The sequence below is a fragment of the Hippoglossus stenolepis genome, chromosome 22 (genome assembly GCF_022539355.2).
Source record: "Hippoglossus stenolepis isolate QCI-W04-F060 chromosome 22, HSTE1.2, whole genome shotgun sequence".
In the NCBI taxonomy this organism is placed as follows: Eukaryota; Metazoa; Chordata; class Actinopteri; order Pleuronectiformes; family Pleuronectidae; genus Hippoglossus; species Hippoglossus stenolepis.
In genome coordinates this window covers 5,969,464-5,992,050 of record NC_061504.1, presented here as the reverse complement: position 1 = coordinate 5,992,050, position 22,587 = coordinate 5,969,464, and the positions used below count along the sequence as shown (strand labels likewise).

Genomic DNA, 22,587 nt, shown 5'->3' with positions numbered 1-22,587 from the left:
CGTCCCCAGTGATCTGATCACACAGTGGACAGCTCGAAGTACATTAGTTCACACCGGGCCTTAGAATGTGTCTCGTCATGTGTCTCTAGATCTCATCTCCCCAACAACACACATATGTAATTTCCTGAAGGAGAGGGAGCATGTCAATAAAAGATAAATAACCACCTGCACTGTGATCTGACGCTGTTTTGTAAATGGATTGTAACTGTCCTCTCAGATTCAGGTGTAAAAACTATTTTTAAGGCAGAGTTTTACAAGCATTTTCCTGCTTCATATCTGTACACACACATAAAGCACTTATTTTTCCGCAGTGTCTTTAACCTCACCACTGATATCGTTACTTAAAAGGTTTAATTCACACAGACTCTTTCTTTTCACTATCACAAATCTTTCCTACAGGTTTACAAAGACTGATGTACAACTACAAACTTTGGAATTATTTGTGAACATCACTCAAAATATTATTTCAGTGTTTGTCGATAAAAATCTAGACTGTGGTGGCCCGCCATATTCTAATTTGTCCTGACACAGTTTTGTATAATAAATACACACAATAATACACACGTATGACATTTCTGTTCCCAGAGACCACATTTTTTTCTCATCCATTCTGAGTATACATGTGTGTGTTTGTGTGTTAGTGAACTGAGCTCTACAGTGAAATACGATTTTTCATATTTGCAAGAGCCAAGGAATAAAATGGAAAATCAATATGTATTGGTAAATCTTAATAGTGTCAATGAATACAAAAATGAGAAGTGTAAAATTATGTGGTTCATTGTGAAACTGTTGCTGGTCAGAGGACTTCAACTGCGTAGGTGAATGTGATCAGGAAACATTTATGTTCACGCAGCTAACAGAATGTGACCACATGAGTCCCAGACCTCCGATTGGGTTCTGAGTGATCGCCTTGTTCTCAATGCGTCTTGGGTGCTTTCACGGCAGAACTCCGACCTGTCGACTTGTGATCGGATCACTCAGGACAGATGTTAACACCCGGTGTGAACAGGGCCTTTGTTTACTGAGACACACTGAGACAAGGACCTTCTCTCTCCCATGTTGAGAAAATTAGCCACAAGTGAAGACACTGCAAATAAGATATTCTCAGTGGCCTTCACAGTACCAGTCTGTGCTTTTACTCTCATTAACCGGTGCAAAAAACATCCTCCTCCAACCTGATCAAGGAGAGCTATTGAAATATTTTCTATGTCTTCTTTCAATGATTCTTTGAATGATAAACGAGATGTTATGTACCAAACATTGTATTTCCAGTTATATAGAGGTTGATGTTACTACACTACTCACTTTATATAACTAGATACAGTGTAAGATAAGTGTTTTGAAGTCAGTTTGTATTATTATTATTCTTGAGAGGATACATATAACCAAGCTTAGTCTGAATCCAATTTGTATCCTCATTGTCTTTTCATTTTCCTCACATGTAAAAATACATTTTATAATTTCTCCTTTCAGTCTTTTGCACACACACACACACACACACACACACACACACACACACACACACACACACACACACACACACACACACACACACACACACACACACACACACACACACACACACACACACACACACACACACACACACACACACACACACACACACACACACACACACACACACAATATATATTATAATCCAGAAGATAATCCATCAGATAATCCAGCCCTGTCAGCATCCATTCATTTTATCAGACAGCAGTGTGTGTATAGCAGGTAAGTCGTTTTGGGTTTGTGAATGAAGCTTTGCACACGTCATGTAGGCCTGCAGGGCAATAAACCCATGGCAATAATTATTCTGTTATAATTTTGAGGTTCAATATATATCTATACAATGCTTATATGATGCCAAAAGCACAACATAAAACACCTGTAAAATAAATCCAAAATGAGGAGTTTAAACGTGTGTTAAAAAAATGTGTATTTGTAGAAAAATTCTGATTCAGGTGTAAAAACAGGGTTAAAGTTCAAACTTTGAATTAAGTGTCACAAATAAATGTGTGGGAACTTTTAAGACAGAGTTTTACACAGTTTTCTGCTTTGTATCTGCACTGACGTCCAAAAAGGCACCTCTTTTTTCACAATGTCTTTAACACCATGCCCACAAAGAGAAGTTACTAAATTTGGAGGCAGAAGCGCTACAGATTTTTTTTAAAAAGCACTGAACAAAGTCAGTGTCAAGGAAACTGCAAAAAAATGTGCTCCGTGACAAACTGCAGTTAGTGGTTTATTAATGAGTGCATTACTGTTTACTTTTTGCACTACCTGAAAAAGACACTCACACTCACACTCAACTCACTCACACTCACACTCACACTCACACTCACACTCCTCACCACTCCCTCATGTTCAATTGGCCCCTAAATACGAGCCCTGGCCCTTCCCCTGTGCACTGCGCTTCGTCTGAAAGGTCACTGGCTTACCGGAGGTGGCATGGGGCTCTCTCAACTCTGCATGGTGCTAGCAGGGGGAAAGCGTGGAGACAGAAAAAAGAAAAGCACAAGAGGGAGAAACGTCCATCATGGGTTGACCAGATGTTGACCGGATGTTGGCAGTGGTTGGTTTGCGTGCAGCGTGGGTTGGCGATAGTGAGCAGCAACAGCATCAGCAGGGGGAGAAGCCGCAGCCATACAGGACGACAACAAATGATAAAAGAAAAAAGAGGAGACGAGAGACAGAAAACAAAAGGAAAAAAAACAACATACATTAGTTCAACCAAAATGTTAACGGTGGACACAGCTTAACACAAACATGAAAACAGATTGGGGCAGTATGAGAGATAAATTCATAAATAAACAAGAGGAATAAATAAACTGCCATTACCACGCAGGACACTCATGTATTATACTAGTTTACTTGTAACAGCCAGCCTGACAACACGGATACTGCTACTTCAATTCGTAACAACTAAAGCTGGGTAAATATCTTGGTCTTTTTCAGTATTTTCACTTTTGTATGGCAACCAGCATTCAAATTAAATGAATTTCCTTGTGCGATTCAAACAGCAGCAAAAATTACATCATTTATGAGCGAGAAATCATTAAATAAATCACATTTGATTGACTGGAACCACAACATGAGTATTTATATTGACAACTCACTGAAACCATTTAACAATTATTAAAATATATTAAGTTTTAAGTCAAATTACTTTATTAATGTAAAAACTGTTTCAAACTCTAGTTTAATCACAAACAATTTGAAGATTAACTTGAGAGGGAAACTTCATTTGATTCTGCCTATTAATTGCAAATGACATCTGAAGCCATGCTGACATCTCTGTGAGGCTGTATTTACACATCGTGGTGCGTGTAGCTAAATGCTACCATCAGCATGCTAACATGCTCATAATGACAATGTTAAAATACTGATGTTTAAATGGTGATATGAGCAGGATCACAGTTTCAGTGTAGTCGAGACTCATTGATCAACATTGCCATTCCTAGAATCATGTTGCTAGCGTGGCTAAAAACCCAAAGCTGAAAATTATTAGGGTTAAGATATGTTAAATTCGCAAATAATAAAGTGTCTTAGTTTTCAGTCACAACCAAAACCATAACTCAGACAGGAAACTGTCAACGCACTGCAACATTTTGCTTATCTACCCATCTTTCACTAGATACTTGACTCTGCATGAGACTCTTTAACAAGATCCTAATTTACACATAACAGCATTGTATAAGGCCGCAGTGGATAAGGTAGAAATCTGACGTCACAGTTATACCCAGAAACGAGGAAGGATCCCCTGATTCCCGCTTTCAAGATGCACGAGCCAGTCAGTGAGGACTAAGACAAACAAAACAATGCCAGTGATTGGATATTGCACAGTTAATCAGGAAGGAGGGGGGGTCAAAATGCTAAGTTGTGATTGGTTAGAACTGCCCAAGCCACTGGCTGAGAGGATAGACAACAGTGAGAGCTGCTTACAACAATAAGGCGAACGGATTAAGAAACTGTCACTGAACGTCAGAGGTCGATAAACAAGGCTTTGTGGGAAGGCATCAACAGAGGGGCTTTCTAATTTAATCTTGGCTCAGCCCATTGTCTCGCAGAGGGAGAGCATATTTACACTTTGGTCACTCCCTGTCGACGGCAAAACCCTGACCTACAATCACAGGGGCATGGAGGTTAGAGGAGCTGGCGACAGGAGGCCTGTGTGGATTCCTAGACAGCTCCCCCTTTATTCAAATCAATAATCTTTTATCTACACATCTGGTTTTCCCACCTTTACCATAATGCTGACGTCCATGATTCCTGTCTGAGTCAAATTCCAAAATAAGCCACCTTTTTCTCAATCATATTCTTTGTCATGTTTAACAAGACATGAAAAGTTTGGCAACTGTCACTAGTTTCCTCGACTGACGCACTCTAATGGGACGTGTGTGTTCCAGGCTCTTTATAAAAGCCCTCGCTGATCATTAGCACTGATTAAATATGCAGATGAGGGTGTGGGCTGGGAACAGGACTGACAGTGAGACAAAGTGAGGGGCTGTGAAAAGTGTCACTGTCAAATAATATAAATTGTGAATTGTGAGAGTTTTTTGGGGGGGTAGAATGTAATGGGAGCACACAGCTGGATCGCTACATGTGACAGGCCTATATTTAGCATGTGAAAAGCTTTCCTGACTATTAACTCCGTTGCTCACTAGTCAACGGAGGCTGGACTCTTGAAGTGGGGGGGGGGCGGTAGATCTATTCTACTGGCGAGAGTTTGACTCATTCGTACATCTCACAAACTTTTAAGTGATGGTACTGTTTCATTTTTTTGTCTCTGATTACTGCTCAAAACGCTTATTTGAGAAAACAACAAATCTTTTATCGTAAGATTTTTTCTTCCAAAATTCCAAGTCAACTAATCTTATGAGCATGGCCACGAGTGTGCACCAACCTTCTATGAAAGCTTCTGTCAAGGAGACTTACATGATTGAAACTTGCTACATGTCTTTTACGTCTATAAAATCCTCTGTAAGAATATGAAGATTGCCAGTGTAGAATTAATTGATATTTTGAACAGGTGTATAGGTGTAGGTACTCAGTTGAACAAAGTGCAAAATAGATCTAAAATGTTTTTAACCATGAGGAAAAGTTTCATGTTACATCTGTGATAATTGTTGGCAAAGCAAACTAGAAAGGTTTTTAAAGGCTGTAGACGAAATAGCTGGGGACACAATCCAGGTTTCAGATGGTCCCTTACATAATGTCCCCAGCAAAGGCTCAATGAGGCAGTGTTTCCATTTAAGACTGAACCCTGCAGCAGATCTAAGGTAAAGGAGTAATCAGTGGGACCAGGATGTTAGTGAACGTGATCACACATTTGCATGTTTGACAGTCACGATCGACTGAAAACACAGAAAACAAGGCTGGTGTCAGCAGGTATTTCTGCAATAATGAGCAAACCTGAGCCTGCTGTGTCTGATGAAGGCAAAGTCAGATGATTTGACTCAAAGCAAACAGACTCTCAGTAAGGACACAAATTATTACATTTCCTCTCTAGCTCAGGAAAGATCTGTTTTACGGCAGCAGAGGAAAAGTCTTAATATTTATTTTAAGCAACTTTGAAGTATGAATGAAATGTATAATTGTGCATCATCGCATGGACACGACACAACTTCTATGGGTTTACAATAAGAAAACAAAAACAGTGTCACCTTTATTTCAAGGTGTAGTGTGGCTGTCCTGTTCTTCACGGGGAAACACATATATTTTAAGATAAGGTGACATTGTGCTGAGTTTGGTCCTTTTGTCTGCCTATAATTTGGCTTACAGACCACAGCATGTTGATGAGCTGATATACAAGGACAGAGGAGGAGATGCTCTTAACTAAAACCTAAATATTTAATGTTATGTCTGAATCATACACGTAAAGCGAAGGCAGAAAGCTGTGTATTGTTTTATTTGAGGAAGGTGGTTTGTGGAAGATTCATATTTTCCTTATACAAATAGTAACTTTGCCATCAATATTTGTGCTTTTGTCATAATATTTCAAAACGATATTGTTCCTGAGTAGAATATTACCTGGACATTATATTCTAAGGATTGAACACCATCAATTCAATAAAGATATATTAAATAAAGGGGAAAACCCTTGCTAATTGCCTGCTAGTTAGCTTGCAATGTCACAATGTCAAACAGTTTTATAGCAAAGACATCAACTGCAGCCATCAACCTATCTCATCAAGGTGAGAGAGGAGATCAAATAAAACAGGACGGTGCAAAACAAGGAATAGACGTTGTCATGACATCAGGGGCTGAAAATAACCTAAGTTGTTCTATGAAGTTGTTTTTGTGCCTAAAACTGTACAAATTGCAAAAGTAATAAAAAAGAAAAATGCTCACTATCTCAACAAGCATACATGCCTGATGGCTTTAAGTGTATAAATAAAGCTCCACAGCAAATTGGGCAAAGCAGTGGATTTTATTAGGGCTGAAGATAAGTTTGGAGCGAAACTGCAGGAATAAACAGTTTGAAGGTACGACATTCCACCCAGTTACAGTGTGTTGATGGCTGTTTAATGAATGTTGACGCTTGTCAGGCTCCGTGTTTGACATTAGAGTTTCAGAGAGGGAGGCGACAGCAGCTTTTAGAGGAGCGGACTGAATTATTTGGGTGGCAAATGTGTCACGTTGTTATGATTATAATTATAAGGAGAAAAAAACTAACAGGTGCACAGACTCCTTTCAAGATCCTGTATGGCAGATGACTAACATTGATTAAATCCTGTATTGTCACAGTTTATCAGAAGTGAAGCTCCTAATGTTTACACTTCAGTCACTTCTGGGGTTTTTGTATTGATGTGGCATATCACATGTCCAGTGTCTTGTATATTTCATTCATACTCACGTTTCAAATACAAACAGCTAATTGCTCTCTACCTGTGCAGCTGACTTTGTGTGTAGCCATGTTTAGCATCTGATACTTGCTGGAATATCGTGCTAACTGTCAGGGCATGTGTCTATCAAAGGTGGCCTTAGGGATTTAGAAAAGTTACGCAATGCAAGGATGGGCATTGCTTACAATTTAATCTCCAAACAGCAATTTTATGTTTTTCCAGTGAGTTTATTTCAAAAGAAAGAAGATGTCCATATATTAGCAATTATAACACTGGAAACATGCATCCTGAATCCTAGAAAGCTTTGTAAACAATCTATAACTTCTTCCACTTTGGACTCTCCATCCCAGTTTCTTATTTGTGAGATACAAATTTGTGGATCACCTGTAACCAAGGCTTGTAAGAGCTGATAAAAGTGATTGTATTAATAATATAAACAGATTTGTTGAAAAATTCTGCAGCTTTGGTGTCACCTGCCCCTGAGCTGTCGAGTGTGAAACTCAAACGTGATAGAAGAAAATATATTTTATAACAAAAATGATATTGCATCAAAGTTCATGATCAATAACATTGATGGCTAAACTACAATCTCCGTATATTATATTCTCCACATCTCCTCCAGAGCCTCCAAACCTAAACAGGAAACACAGCCTTAAACAAAGCACGCTCTCTCTGCCCCTAAAAAGATGAAGAGTGCTTACACAGAATAAAATGCCATGACATATTACATAACATTTAAACATCACTTGCAGCAGATTTCTGACCCAGTTTCTTTATAGCAGCAGGGAAAGAAGATATAATAACAACATCGTTTTTTTCCCCTTATTCTTTATCTGAAGGGCACATTTTCCCATTTATTCAGCTTGGAATAAAAAAACTATGCCATGAAGGCAAAACAAAAATGCTGTTGAAATACTGAATTGACTGTTCTCTGTATTTAAGATCCTTCTAGCTTCTAACAAATCCCCCACCACAGACTGTGAGCAAGATAGTGTAGGTCATGAATACATTTTTGATACGGAAAAAGGAGACTAAAAAAGGATAAAGGAAAGACTACGGAAAGAAAAAGAGACTCAGAGAAGAGGAGAGCAACGTCTGTCTAGGTGCTAGACTGCTGATGAACAGCTGAGTCATCACTGGCAGCTATTTGTTGAGATCACATTATGACAGTAAATTCATGGATGTCATTTGTCTTAAAATTAGATGCAGGTAGCAAATAAACATAAATCATCCTCGGGGCGAGGTACCCCCAGAATTTAATCTGTCTGCAAGACAAATCATCAATACATAAAGGTAAATCAATTTCTCTAAAATCAAATTTACATAAAATAGTGGACAGATTCGTCCCTCATTCAAGAGAGTACGATCATCATCAACAATACCATTTGACATCAGATACATCGCCAAAGGGAGGTTTGGCAAACTAATCTCTCGCATTAGAGAGGTTATTCTGATATATGTGATCAATGATTTAATTAAGCCAACAAAGTCTGGCATAACTATATCAGTTTGTGCAGCTTTAACTTAAATCTGTTTGTTGTTCAGCAACAAAAAAGCTGTTAACACAGTATTGATACAATCAAACAGTGACTTATCATTTGAAATCACGTAAAATTGTTCAAGACCAAAACAATGAGCTGAAAGACACATTCAAACTGTGAAACTGAACCAACTGCTGGGTCATTTATTCCTGTTGTTATCAAACAGTAGTGATTACAGCACCTTTAAACAAAAATATAATTATCTGCATTCAAAACGTGACCATTCAGGCAATGTAATGAAAATATTCATCTATAATATTCAGTCATTCTTTCTATGTCCCACTCTTTGCTGTGGTAATGACGATATCCCCTCTGGAGTAAAACGATGGACATTTCCCTGTGTTTTACAAAAATGTCTTTGAACTCCTCAAAGTTAAATAGCTGATAACAACACTGACTCGACATGTTCATGTAAATAGTTGATATTGTTTTTGGGCTTGTGCCATAGAAGTGAATGCACTTAGGTTAATAAGAAAAGCCTCCCGCCCACCACCACACACTATAATGAAGGTTCTTACAGCCGCTGCTGTAACAATGGATTAATTAGCAGTGTTTACAAAGCCTGGTAAAGAGCTTTATAATTTCTGAGGCTATTGACTGCTGCATATGTGATACATGTGAGAGGTTATACACTGTATAACCTCTATACTGAAGTAGCAATGGGATTCAGAGGGGTAAATCCATCCAATGTGTTTTGAACCTTTCAAATAGATAAAATTCTATATCAACACCTACAATGACTCAAACACACAGCTTGTAAATAAACTGAAAACATCTATTTTGTAGTTTCCAGGAAGCCCATATCATATGACGGTATCTTATTTTAACCTCTGTGCCCTGTCTGAGTCTGGCTTAATAAAGAAACCTAATACAGTACAAGCTAGGACTTGGATTGGATATCACAATTAAAGGTTCCTTGGTTCGGATGCTCATATGGTAAATAGAAATTAACTACTTCTCTGAACAGGAGAATGATCACAAATGACTGCATTAGTGGATGTGAAATAGGATGCAGTCTCCTGAGATCATGTTCAAACATCCGCTGGAATTGGGACAACAAAGGAAAGGACAACAATGACTTCAGCGAATGCTAATGTCATAACAAGAGCAACGACTCCTTTTGTATGGATAAACACAAAAATACTTTCGAAACTAAGGTATCAAATATAAGAGTTTTGACACTGAATATTTGATGTAGGCAGTTTTACATCATTTAACCATGTCAGTCTTAATGCATCAGCATAGTGAATATCCTGCTACACCCGGTAGGTCACCTCATCTAATACCACTGCCTTCCCTCATTTAAATACTGGAATGCGCAGGGCACAGATGATGAATCTTGCTTATTTATATCTTTTCTAGAGGCTGTACTCACAGAGAGAGGGGGAAAAAAACACTTGACAAATGGCTGTATGCAGTTCAGCCCTTTGCAGCCTCTCTTCAAAGTCAACCCTGCCACATGGAGCATGAAAACTTCAACATATGACAGAATGCAAGTGGACAGAAAGCAATCCCTGCTGAAAGGTTGAGCAGATTGCTCTCCTGATGAAAAATAGCTTCAAAATACAAAGTTAAACTAAATGTTGCAGATAAAATAGTGAGCTGGATAAATAGAAACAGAAGGAAACAAAAATGGGATTCTGTTTGGTCTTAATACCTTCCATATTAACAATAGAGCTTTGTGTGTTTTCAGAGACTGCCCAAGGTATGAAATAGAGCAACCCTCCTCTGCACAACATTACATTCTGTAGCCATTTCTACCATATGTGTCAAAACACCATAACACAGCTTTCACTAAACCCCAAGCATCCTCCTCTGCAGAGTAAGCAGGGTGTGAAAACCGAGTCGATGGCAGCATGCAGGAGTGTCAGAGTGGTTTTATCCATCAAAGAAGGGACACATCTGTCATCACAGGGCGGGTCCATAGTGTCCACAGCCTGACTCCGGGCAGGGAGGGAGATACAGTGTGTGGTATAGATCATAGGCTGCTGTCCATATGGTGGCAGATTTACAACTAGACCGGAGGTGCAATGGACACCATAAATAAGATGCCCCAGAGACTTTGACTGTAGGGCGGACTCCATTTGCCAAGATACTGTCCAAAGTCATACTTAAGCCAAGGAAACAAATTCTATTTACTGCGAGACACAAAGTAATTGTGGATTTCAAACCTTGGCAGGAAGGTAGGGGAGACAATATATTTTAAGATGTGTTTTATCGTTTTCAGGTTTCTGTGTCTCCTGTGTAGAAAGACAGATGCAAAGCAGGTGAGGACTTGCAGTTCACACTTCCTTCCTGGTCCCTGTTGAAATCACTGTGACACTGTGCAGGACTGACCTGTCAACTGTTCGATCACTTCTGCACTTCGTAACCATGCCCATAAATAAAACATGTTCTAAAACCTTCAACAAGCTATTGCAGATATTTCCTCTGGTCTGGCCTAAGATTCAAATAAACACAGATAAAGATGTGGGCAGAATATGATGAATGTGCAATAGCTGCTGGGAAACAAAGGCCTGAAAGTAGTTAAGTCAGTGGAGCTTCTCACAAAACTCTGCCTGCAGCAAGTGTAGAGAACAGGGCGCCATCATAGAGGAGTTGAAACAGTTTGCTATTGGCTGACTTTGAACCCAAACACTGCTCATGTTGATTAGTGTGATGCATTGAATTAGTGTTGTAATGTTGGTCCCTGTATTGATTCTGTTTGCTGCCTGAAAGTAGAGCTGCAACTAATGGCTGTTTTCATTGTTGATTAGACTGCTGATTATATTTTCGATTTGTTGGTTACATAAAACATCGAAAAACAAGCCATCAACAGGTTCCTGCTTTGATCACCATGGACAATGGATGTTAAATGAGAAAAGATTTTGTGATCGACAGATGAGGAACGTGCTAAATGCAGCTGTAGACTTTAAAGGAACTTTCCCTATCTGATGTTTTTCATGACTTAACCACAACTGAAAAATGCTGTCCACTGAGAACAACATGTACCAGACTATCCTTACGATAAACTTCAACTTGACAGCTAATGGTTTTTAAAGTAGTGCTTTCGACATGAAAAGACAATAACAAGCTGTTCTAAGTAATAATGAGGCTTTCAGTAGACAGTACTTTCGTGATTCATTGTTACTACGTGACAATCCATCAAAGACAATGTCTACAATCTAAACCCTGGGAGAGGTACATTTTCTGGTACGGAACTACAATCGTGAGTATTCTTGGAAACACCACAAGATGTGTGCGGTATCTGTTTGATGAGGACTGTGGAGACAAGGTAGCCCCGCGATTCTGAAAGAAACACTTTCCGGATAAATGTCTGAAATCAGAGTTTAAATCCACAATAAAAAGCTGGAGGAAGACAGTGAGGAAATCAGTAGCCTTGTAAGGTCAGGCAGGAAATCCATGAAGAGATAATTCACAGGAGCAGAGCAAATTTGGACACGTAGGCAAACAAGAGCAATCCAAAGAGATTTGGGGTTTTCATCCTCTTTTTCCATTGAAAAGACAGATGCCTGCTGTTGTTTATAGGCTCTACAGCATCTTGCACAATCACATCTTGTCCACGTTTTATGTTACATGAGAAAGAAGCAGGGACTTGAGAAGGGGGACACTTGACCTCACACGGACAGCATTTCATTAGACGGTAGCATTTCAACAAACAGAGCTGGGGGTAGGCTGGGTGGGTCTGTGGCCCTCACGCAGAGAGAAGTCTCAGTTTCATCACTGCGGGAGGGCTCAGGGTTCAGGGACAGCATAGAGGAGACAGGTTAACTGCTCTTAAAAGGAAGGGGTGGTAACAATACTAATAAATAATGAGGTCAGATGATGTCTTAAGGTTTTCTTTGTCATTCTCAGAGCCTAGAAACAGTATAATATTAATAATAGTATCAGAAATATTGGGACTGTGTGGGCCTGAATGAGGACAGTTTTCTTGAGCTGATCTAACCTTTGCAGGATAAGGAACGGCCTGGATGTTAGCTTCTCATGTAAGCAACAGAAAACTGCAGAAAAATAGTAAATAGATATGATTCGACCACATACTGTACGCGCTAACAAACAAATAACAGTCATTGTTGGGATTTAAATAACTAGTTAATAAACACACATGCACAAAGATGCAATACCATGCACTGATATAGGTTCATCTAACATTCAGTGTCATATTATTATAATTCCATCACTTATTATAATAATAACAATAATGCAATAATAGAACACAAATTGAATAATAAATATATAAGATACCCTTACAAATTATTAACTTGTATGTATCATACAACTCTACTTAAGTAACAGTATGGATGCAGGACATGTAGTGTTTTAGTGGTCGAAACTGAAAAGTCCCATAAGGCTGTTGCTGAATGCTTTTTCAAAAAATGATTCCCCGTCCTGTTGGAGGAGGCAGCATTAAGGCCCTCTCCAGACTCCAGCAGCTGTTCAGAATGAATGAACACAGGCTTCAGCTGGTACTATAAATCTGATTAGACTCAATTCAGCCCCACTGCCTGCACCTCTGAGCTGCAGCCAAGACTCCTGCAGAGCCTCTGAGGTGGTGGTGGAAGGGGCCACATGACAACAACAAAAAACATGACCATTCCTCGATAACTGCTGTTCACGTCCTGGTTCATCTCCCCTTATTCAAATAAGCCCTGGACAGACATTTAGGTGGCAATTAGGAAAACTGAGAGCCATATTGGCTGTTAATTTGTGTGGGGTTAGGATTGCCACATATAAATAAAAGCATTTCATTTAGTTTTTGTTGTGAGCCCCATTGGGGTTTCAATTGGTACTTGAGAGTGTTGCATTAAGGAGCTATCATGTTTCTACAGTGTACTGGACTCGGCTACTTCCTCAGTGGCAGGCAACCAGAGACAGACTTCCCCTCTCTGCCATTAAGCTCGATTAGATCCATGCTTTGGGTATCTGCCTGCAGCAGCCCTCCGTATTTGCACGAGGACAAATATTCAGCCGTCCAACTCTCTGTACTAACAGAAACAGCATGATCTGTGTTAGCTGTACACGTAGCACTTGAGCAAAGCGTGGCAGTGAGTGTTCAGCCTTCATTCAGGGATGACACACTGAGCAAATAACAAGCTGGAGTGGAAACAACACCGTAGACTCAAGAATGGAAGCATATCACCAAGTCTAAAGCTTAAAAAACTAACGGTGATGGCAACAAATTATTCTGTAAGACTGAATGACACAGGCTTTGAATTTGTGTACACTAGCTCAGGCTGATCCACCCACCCCTGCTTCCTGTACTGACAGTTTAAAGGACAATGTTCACATACAAGAAAAGAAAAAGAGGAAATGCGTACCGTGTGTCACTCGGTTCGAAGGAGGTGAGCTTGTCGCTGCTGCTGCGTCTTTGTTAAACTAAACCTGGTACGACAAGCCACTGAGCTCAGCCCTGTCTCTTTCCCAGACTCGCACACACACACACACACGAAACAGTGAAGGGAGGAGAAAAGGCAGAGAGAACAAGCATGCGAGAGAATTCAAACATCTCTCTCTCTCTCTTCTCTCTCTCTCTCTCTCTCTCTCTTGAGCGCTGTTTCCTGTCATTCCTGATCTTTTTCTCTCTCATTCTGAGCCCTGCGTAATTTTCTTGTTGTCCAACTCTCTAAATTTGTTCCATCACTGAAATTTGTTTATCCTTCCCATGCAGCTTTTATCTGGCCTCAAAGTACTCGGTCCATCCATCCTATTCCTTCAATTCCTTTTTTATCTTTCTGAACCCTCTATCAGGCATTTTGACTACAACAAAACTCTTTTCATCATGTTTGTCAGGCAAATATCATCTGACACACAAACCACCAGAAGACCACACAACCCCAAAAACAAAGAAGATTGTTGTCGCTGTTGTAGAGAGAGTTGAACCCAGCGCCACAATCAAAATCTAGTGTACTGGACCGGTTATTAGTGCAATTCAGAGCTGTGTGTGTACCCTGGAGCACAGCTACTATAACCACAAAGCTCTTCCTCGTGCTCGTGTTGACTGAGGCCCTTCTGCACCAATAAACCAAAGCCACCAAGCCCATCTCCACAGCCATCATGGAAAATCACCCCAGAGGAGGAAGCATGCATGACGCAGTCGCCCTACGACCTTATTATGGGCCCAATAACCTAAGCTTTAATGCATTCTCCTCTGCTGCTGTTTCCATTTACCTGCTTAACTGCTTACCACACACAGAGCGAGGTTCATTTAAAGATACAACACCAAATAATAATGACCATACAGTATCCACATATTTAGGAGTCATTAATACAGATGCAATAACCAACTGTGGTTTATAGATAGATGCCAATTGTTGTCAATGGGAGTACAGTATTTCCCGTACAGTTTTACCGGCATGCTGGGCCGCCAGGTCAACGAGAAGCCCGCCAGGCCAAGAATAAGCTTTTGTTTTTAATGCCAAAAATAATGGCAAATGTCAATTCATTCAGAAATCAATAATCATTTGCATTAGCTTGCCTCTGCGTGATGCTGTTCCAAATAGTGAGTCACCCTCTTTGTCTTTGCCAAGGAAACTCTTGATTTGATGCGAGTACCACAGCATGGTACTCAGTCAATTTCAATTAATGCAGAGTGAGAACAAGAGTGTGTGCATGAGTGTATGGGATGCATGTTAGCAAACTGTGAACATAACCTCACCTAAAAATAGAAAAAGATCAAATGTTTTAATGTTTCTCTACAAATCTGATATTCAGTTGGGGAAGAAGTGAGAGGGGTAGGTGAGAGAAATGTACGAGGGCAGATGTATTGGGGGATGGGGGGGTTCGAGTAAAGTCAGATCAAGCATAAACATTGTAGCTGAAGCTGAACAAGTTGAAAAAAAGAAAGCCAATCTGGCTGGGATCCAGAGTGGTGGAAGAAACCCAAATGTTGCCCATGGTTGTACCAGATTACCCACGGAAGGTTCCAGTTTGTAGATGTCGGATCATTTTAAAACTTTTGTAAATGTGTTCAGCTTTAATTGTTGTTCTGTGTTTCCTTTTTGGCGGCTAATAATAAGGAAATTTACACCAATAAGTGATTGTTTATTGGATACATACCAACACGTCTGAAAAAAAACAATCTAAGGTAAACAGTTGAGTGTCATCAACAAAGATATTTAGTCTCCTCTGGCAAAATTGAAATGTTCTGTGTTTACTTTTCAAAATGCGTCAACATTCAATTCAACATTTTTCGAAGTACACACACACATTTAGCATGAAACGTTTGCATGGTCTGCTCTGAGAAATGGCACTACATGACAGTAACTTTCTGAAGTTCTCATGAAATGTGTCACCAGCTTGCTTGAAACATGATTGGAGACTGTGAAAAACTAGACATGACAAATAAGAAGAATGGCACACAATCCCCCATATAACCACAATGTGCCAATTTAATCTTGGAACTAAACAAAAAAGGTTTATAACGTTAATTTGAGCACCGGTAGGTTTTGTTACCTCGGATCAGAGCAAGGCAAGCAGTTTTTTATTTTATTTTTTATTTCACTATGTCAATATGTACACTAGTTCTAAGCTACATGAGAGATGCTAAACAAATAAAGTTCGATTGCTGAATTGATTGTTTGCAGTCACAGGACAATTGAGAGGGATTTGAGTCACTCCTGTCATAGTGCTCATGAGCAACTAAGTTAGATCAGTATAATATAATCTTATGCTCACAGGCTAGACATTTGTATCAAGTTCTGGAGACACTTTTTCCACAGACGGAGTGATGCATGGAACTTTAGCCTCTGTCCTGAGAGAGGAAATTTGATTTTTATTTAAGCCCACAAAGGAAGAGTTGAAATGGTTCACTCTACATCCAGTCCGCTGAGGTGGACGACCCGGATTCACGTCATGAGGTTGGATTTGAGAAATTATTTTCATCTTGACAAAAAAGGCCTGTTCCTCGCATCGCTGCTCGGAAGGTGTCAGCGAAAGCAAAAATGACCCTTCAAGGAGTTTGAAAATAGTCAAATCAACCAAACAAACTTCCGCCAGAGCCAGAAAGGTAAAACTTATTTGCAATGGAACAGTGGCCACTTTAATTAGTCTAAAGAGCTCAGCTGCAGGCAGGAAACTCCTGCTGTGTGATTCAATCTGTGAATTGGACAGTGTTTTCTAAAAGAAGGAAAAACAAAGCACCCTTCTATGAGAGTTACTGTGTAAGGAGTACAAAAAACCCTGAACAGTAAGTCTTGTGATTGCGGCAAATTTGGTTTATTATTTATTTTCTTGGGCAAATGTTGCAACTGTAATGTTGACAGAAGCAGAGCCTCAATTCTAAAGGTGTATTTAAAGGGCACTTGCTCAGTGATTCACAACTTCCTCTGCTTTAGACCCAACAAATAACTGTATGGTCACACATCCTCATTACCATATGGGGAACTGGTGATATTCTATCTTTATCTGTTTGAATGTCAATGTTGTTTTACATAAGACACCATGACAGGTTTCAAAGTAGAGTTCCACCTCTGTAGAATGTTTTATTTATAACAACTAATGTTAACTGCACTATTTTTAAGTACTCTTGAGTGCTGATGTTGCCAATGTGGACGATTTGTCTTTATAATATTTCTGGACAATATAAAAACTGCTAATACTAAACATGATAGGATAGGTCAAACTTAAATGAAATGCAATGATCTATCTGCTCCTTGGTATTTAAGGAGTAGATAAACCATGTTCCAGAACAGGACCAGCTGGTCCCAGTAGGATTGGTGAAGTGGGCTGAGGACTACTGGACAAGCGCTGTTGTTTTGGTCGCAAAAGTCAAACAGACGGGAGCGTTATGAATAAGGAAATGAGACGTTGGCAGTGTGGCGTTACTTTGGCTGACTTTAACGCCTTGTTTTCAGCAGCTTGAAAGAGTGTGAGATTACTCCAAGTTAATTCAGCCTAAACCTAACTGTGCCAGAAAAGACAGGAAACACCACAAACAGAAAAAAAACACCTGAAACATCACCATCCAACAAACAGAATACTGTCATCGACACTCTCCCCAGTAATTAGACACATCCCTGGTAAAAAAAAAGAAGAAGAAACAACCCTGAACATACTGTTGCTAAGACATGGTGCTGTTAGGTAACCTCAAAATTTAGGGATTTCATTTAATAAACGTAGCTGAACCGAGACATAAGCTTGCTGTTTATTAATATTTCACACTCTAGGAATTAACGATTAATACTCACGAGATTGTTTATTCTTGAATCTATGATAATTTGAAGACACGCTGCTCATATATTACATAATCAACTCAGGTTCTGAATGTTAAGCTTAAGCTTTCAGCTCTATGTCATGGCACCCACTTCACTGTTCTAAACTAGGCTTCCACAGTGAGATATGTTACTCACGCTCAAAACACAGGGGTTATGCACATAACCTAGTTTTCCCATGTTCTTTCTGCACTTCATCCCTAAGAGGAAAACTCAACAAGAGGTATATTGCTCCAAAGCCAAAGTAGTGTATGAGATTCTATATACGACACGATAAATGGAGCGTCTTTATGAATGCTTGAATGACTTTCAGTGGACACTTTTGTATATAGGGCTGCATACACGTACCATTGTATGATAGCTTTAGCATACATGTGGACCAAATAATAGTATGGTGCACTGTATGATTGCGAGGAGGGCTGCCACTCATCTCACTTCTTTAGCAAAATATATACTTTTATCATAACTGCAGCTCTAGTGCTGATACACATGATGTTAGCATCCAAAGACACTATATACTCCAAAAGGGATGTGACTGTGCCTTTTAGTTCATTGTGCACGGATTGATTCACACCAGCAAAGAACAGAGAACTAAATGTCTTTTTAGCATGTCTAATATGGTCCTATGGGTCCTATAATAGAGAACAACACTGAAATAGGTTGGATCTAAAGAGTTAACACACACACATAGAACTTCCATTACATCCTAGGTGCCAAAATAATCCATACCGTCTTGATTAAAGCCCTCAAATTAACAGCCCACCCACCACTTTTGCCCGATTAATAGAGGGATTTATCTGTAATGGAAAAACGGGGCAAATTTCTGCCAACCTATGATAAATCCAGATCATCCTGCAACTTGCTCCACAGCATCTGAAGTTCACTTTGTCAAGTCTTTTCAAAAAGCTTGTATATCTTCAGACTCTCATTTGCAGTTTTCCCACATCTGAGGCCAAGCCAAAGCCGTGGAGGATACGCTTGCTTTTCCTGTTTACTCGAACTCATTCACTTTAGAGGTGAGATTGTGTCTCATCAGCCTGGGCTGTCAGCTCGGCTCTGTCAACAGCATCATGACACTGACCACTGATGTACAGTAGTTGATGCCGCCTCAGATACTCAATCCCTGAGAGCAGCCTGAAGCCAATTCTCACCTCTGGTTTCTTGCAGCCTCCCGCAGCTTATTCCTGTCACACTGTGTGGTGTTGTAGGTCTAAGAACAAAGACCCAGTACTCACTGTAGCTCTGACAGTTAGTGATTACTTTCTTAATAGCAGAGCATGTGGAGAGCTACTGTCAGTTTCTTGCATTTATTTATTCCCACTGCTTTTTTATTATGTACTCTTGGGTAAAAGCACATTTCCAGCATAGTTTAGACTATGTCAAATGTCAGTATATGGCATTAAAAGGTTTAATAATGATTCATGTTTATTATTGATTACATCAATTGTTAACATTGTGTGTTGTTGTCGCTATGACTATGATTCTACTCCGTACACAGTCTGGCAAACATGCAAATCTGTGTCAATACATCAAGTTCATTTTGTGACTTTTTTTAAAACTCTCACCTGCGAGTGGCGCTAGATGAAATGTTGGTGGATCACCAAGATCAAATTTCATAAAAAAGTTATTATTTATTAAGTATTACAACTCAGATTTTGGTCTGAACCAAAGTGGTGGCGTGACAAATAGACAGCGTCATCCCTCGAGCCAGTCTACTAGCGTGGCTAAAAAGTCGTGTTGAAAATAAAAAAGTGTTCATGGAATAAACTTGACTCTACAAACCTGGGCAAACCTAAGACGCTGCAATCTTTCATATCAGTGTAATTTTCACACTGATGATTCATTGAGCGGTGGAAAGCACCCAGTCACGCATGAGAAGAGTCCATTACAGAGTTACACCATTTGTCGATTTTTATTATCAAAGAAATCTTAGCCTGCTCAGGCAGTGGTATTTATGGGCAGTAAAAAAAACGCACAGTTGGGACAAAATCCTCTACTAGTTTCAACTTATTAAAGTATTGCAAACTCAATTCCTGTATTAGAATGTCAGGTTGATAAAGATGCAGTGCACTGGTCATTTGTCGAGGGCTGATCAGTGTTGAGAGAAGAGTTGGTGGTGTTGATCCTGCGGTGTTGCTTCACCAGATAGGAACAGTAAAAAATCTTGTTCTAGTGTTATGACTTTTGAAGATTTTTTTCTTTCTCAAAATCCATGAAAGAAAACTGATTTCAGATCTTTTCCCAGCAATATCCTGACTCGCATTCACTCTGGAAACTAGCACAACAAGTCTTTTACTGTTGGCACCTGCAAAGCTTTTCTGGAACAAATGTCAAACAGCCATCTTGGATGAATTTCTTTTCCCTCTCATCCATTTTAGCTGCTGAAATCCCCTCAGTCAGTGATCTTGCAGATCCTCTTTTCTTACCTTTAAGCCACCTCAAAAACCATTGTTTGAGTGCATAATGGCTGTCTATGGGCCTTTTCACTGCGGCCTATTGTGAACAGCAGGTCACCAGCACTTTCATTACAGTATGTACAATGCAAATGACAGGGGACTGAATGGCGGTGGACGTTTGAAACGGGAGGGGAGAAGGAGGGGGTAGGGGGCGCATGCTGCCATAAACCGTCCCGAAGCGTCTCCTGACTGTGAGGGGAGAAGCAGCAGACACCTGGCGCACTTCCCAGAGTCTTTCATCTCGGGGTTGGGAGCCATCCTCTCCACCAACGGGCCCTTTCAGCAAACAGCAGGATATGCCAGCGACACAATACATCGCACAGTCTAAGTCTCACACTATCCTGGCACTGCATGTCGCTTATAATCTGCAATCAAGTGATAACACGCTGTCCCGCAACCTCCACAAAGAAGGTTTATTGCTTAGTCACAAAGAGGTACATGTTCATCAAATGCAATTCAACCGGCCCCAAAAAAAGCATACAAAAAATAAACCAACTTCAAGCCGATTTATGCATCAGCAGTTTCATTATGCAGCTACTAAATTAGGCTCCGGGGGGGGGGAGAAATTAGCTTGCACTAATAACAGAGATTGAGTGTTATTAAAACTTACTCCCACTTGGAGCAAGACTCAAAGAAGTAGGGAAGGGCTCTTAGCTCTGCTCCCGTTCAATGCAATTGTGTGTCATTGTGTGTGGAGGCCTGCGGGAACACCGTTATCATCCCAGTTATCTGCTTTTATAATTGCCCTCCTGCTCACTACGAAAAAAAGGCAACTGTGGATTATGATTGAGGTGAAATGAAAGGGCGAAAGTAGCCTAACAATGCTGGGATCTGAAAAAGTGCGTTCTAGACAGTGAATGTTTGTGAAAGTCACTTTAGTAGGCATGTACGTGAAGAAAACTTTAGTAACAAGTCAATGGGAAAATTGTGTGATACTCGTTTTTCTACAGTACCGTAGGTACTGAAGGTTCATTGATCTAATAACTGATTAATCATTTTAGTTTAACATATTAACATATACCTATTGACTGTCAACCTGCAACACCAAACAGGATGATGTAACAACCTCACACCATAGAGCAAAACAAAGAGCAAGAATTGTGGTTGACTGTGTCTGCTACGGAAGAGGACATCTTTAAAAAACACCTCTGTGACCTTTAATCTACCACAGCCTAAGTGACAGTAGCTGGCTTGTCTATCAACTGACACACACTCTGACAGTAGCTTAATTACAAGCAACAACACGCACGGTCTGCCACAAAGGGCCTGACAGGTCTGTGGCAGGTCAGTAATATTAGCACCTTTATCTAATCATTTAGATTCAGAGAGTGCACTCATGGAGCAAACAACCTGTCACTGATGCCAAAAACAAGCAGGATCCCTTTCTGACTCGAGACAATACATGGAGGTTGAGTGAAAACCACCAATTATTAGGGACAATGACGAGGCAATGAGGCAGGGTGGGTGGATTCAAGATTACCGGCTTGATCTGAACACATTTACCCATGTGTGCATCTCTTTAACTCTCTGCTTCTTCTTTTCAAGCCAGAGCATCTATGGCTTCATATGGTGCTGTTGTTTGCTAGATATGTGACGGATGAAATATTATTATTCAATACTGTTGAATAATGAGAAACTGCTGACAACCTGAGAAAGGGGAGTGAGACTAAAGCAGTCTACAGCAGTTACTTGAATGCCTGCTGAGATCCTACAGCTAGGACTCAGGGTGGGAGACATATTCGAGGGGGAGGAGGAGGAGTTTGTTTCTGTTTAAGAGGCTGAGAAATAAAGGTTTTAGTGAACATTATGATCTCAAATGATTATTTTTTCAAACGATTTTTTTGATTTTAATGGGTGGAGCCGACAGAAACATAATAGTAATAAGGGTCTGACATTCATTGAAAGTAGAATACATTTTTTCAATTTAATCCTAAAAATGGATTTAATTTTTGGATTAACCACCATTTTGGAACAACAGGTTAGACTCTTGTTTTGGAATGACCATCATTATAAGCATGTTCAAGTGTGACTGTATTACTGTATATAAGTCAGTGACTCACCAAAGTTTTCTCAGGCTCCTGCTGGGAATCAGAAGAGGACTCCATGGTCGTGTTAAACCAGAGTCAGGCCTGTCAGCGCCGCTCTGACAGCTGCATATCTGTCGGGAGAAGGGAGAAGCAATGTGTTATCACAAGAGGACAATATTACAACTCATGTGTTCTTATATGCATCTTTCATAGTTTTTATTTTCATTTCATTCAATTATATTTATGTTCAAAGTTTACAATGTGTTGAAAATTAAATCCTCAAAGCCTTGCAATTGTTTTCACAGCAGTTATTTTTTGCCTAGAAAAGCACTGAATTTTTCAAACCGCCCTTTCACCTCATGTGGGATGGGAGGCTCGAAAGATTGGACTCCAATCCAACGTCGTGCCTACTCATCTATCACATTTCAGAACAAAACAGTTCGCACAGAGGCACAACGAAGGATTTCGCTCGTTTCTGCCACAGCAAAGATGACAAAAACAGA

General features: G+C 39.9%; 1 protein-coding gene across 5 annotated transcripts in view; it reads right to left on the bottom strand.

Annotated features, from left to right (window-relative positions):
- osbpl8 (oxysterol binding protein-like 8) overlaps nucleotides 1–22,587 on the bottom strand; it is a 79,622-nt gene that overhangs the window by 35,379 nt on the left and 21,656 nt on the right. For 3 of the 5 annotated variants that reach the window (XM_035147217.2, XM_035147219.2, XM_035147218.2), the window contains exons 2-3: nucleotides 22,118–22,215; nucleotides 2,445–2,481 (exon numbers count right to left, since the gene is read on the bottom strand). In XM_035147217.2, coding sequence (XP_035003108.1) covers nucleotides 2,445–2,481; nucleotides 22,118–22,162 — 82 coding nt within the window. In that variant the 5' untranslated portion in view covers nucleotides 22,163–22,215. Of the gene's footprint in view, nucleotides 1–2,444; nucleotides 2,482–13,710; nucleotides 13,907–22,117; nucleotides 22,218–22,587 lie in introns of those variants that run through there. The other 2 variants (XM_035147222.2, XM_035147224.2) reach the window with 2 other exon arrangements.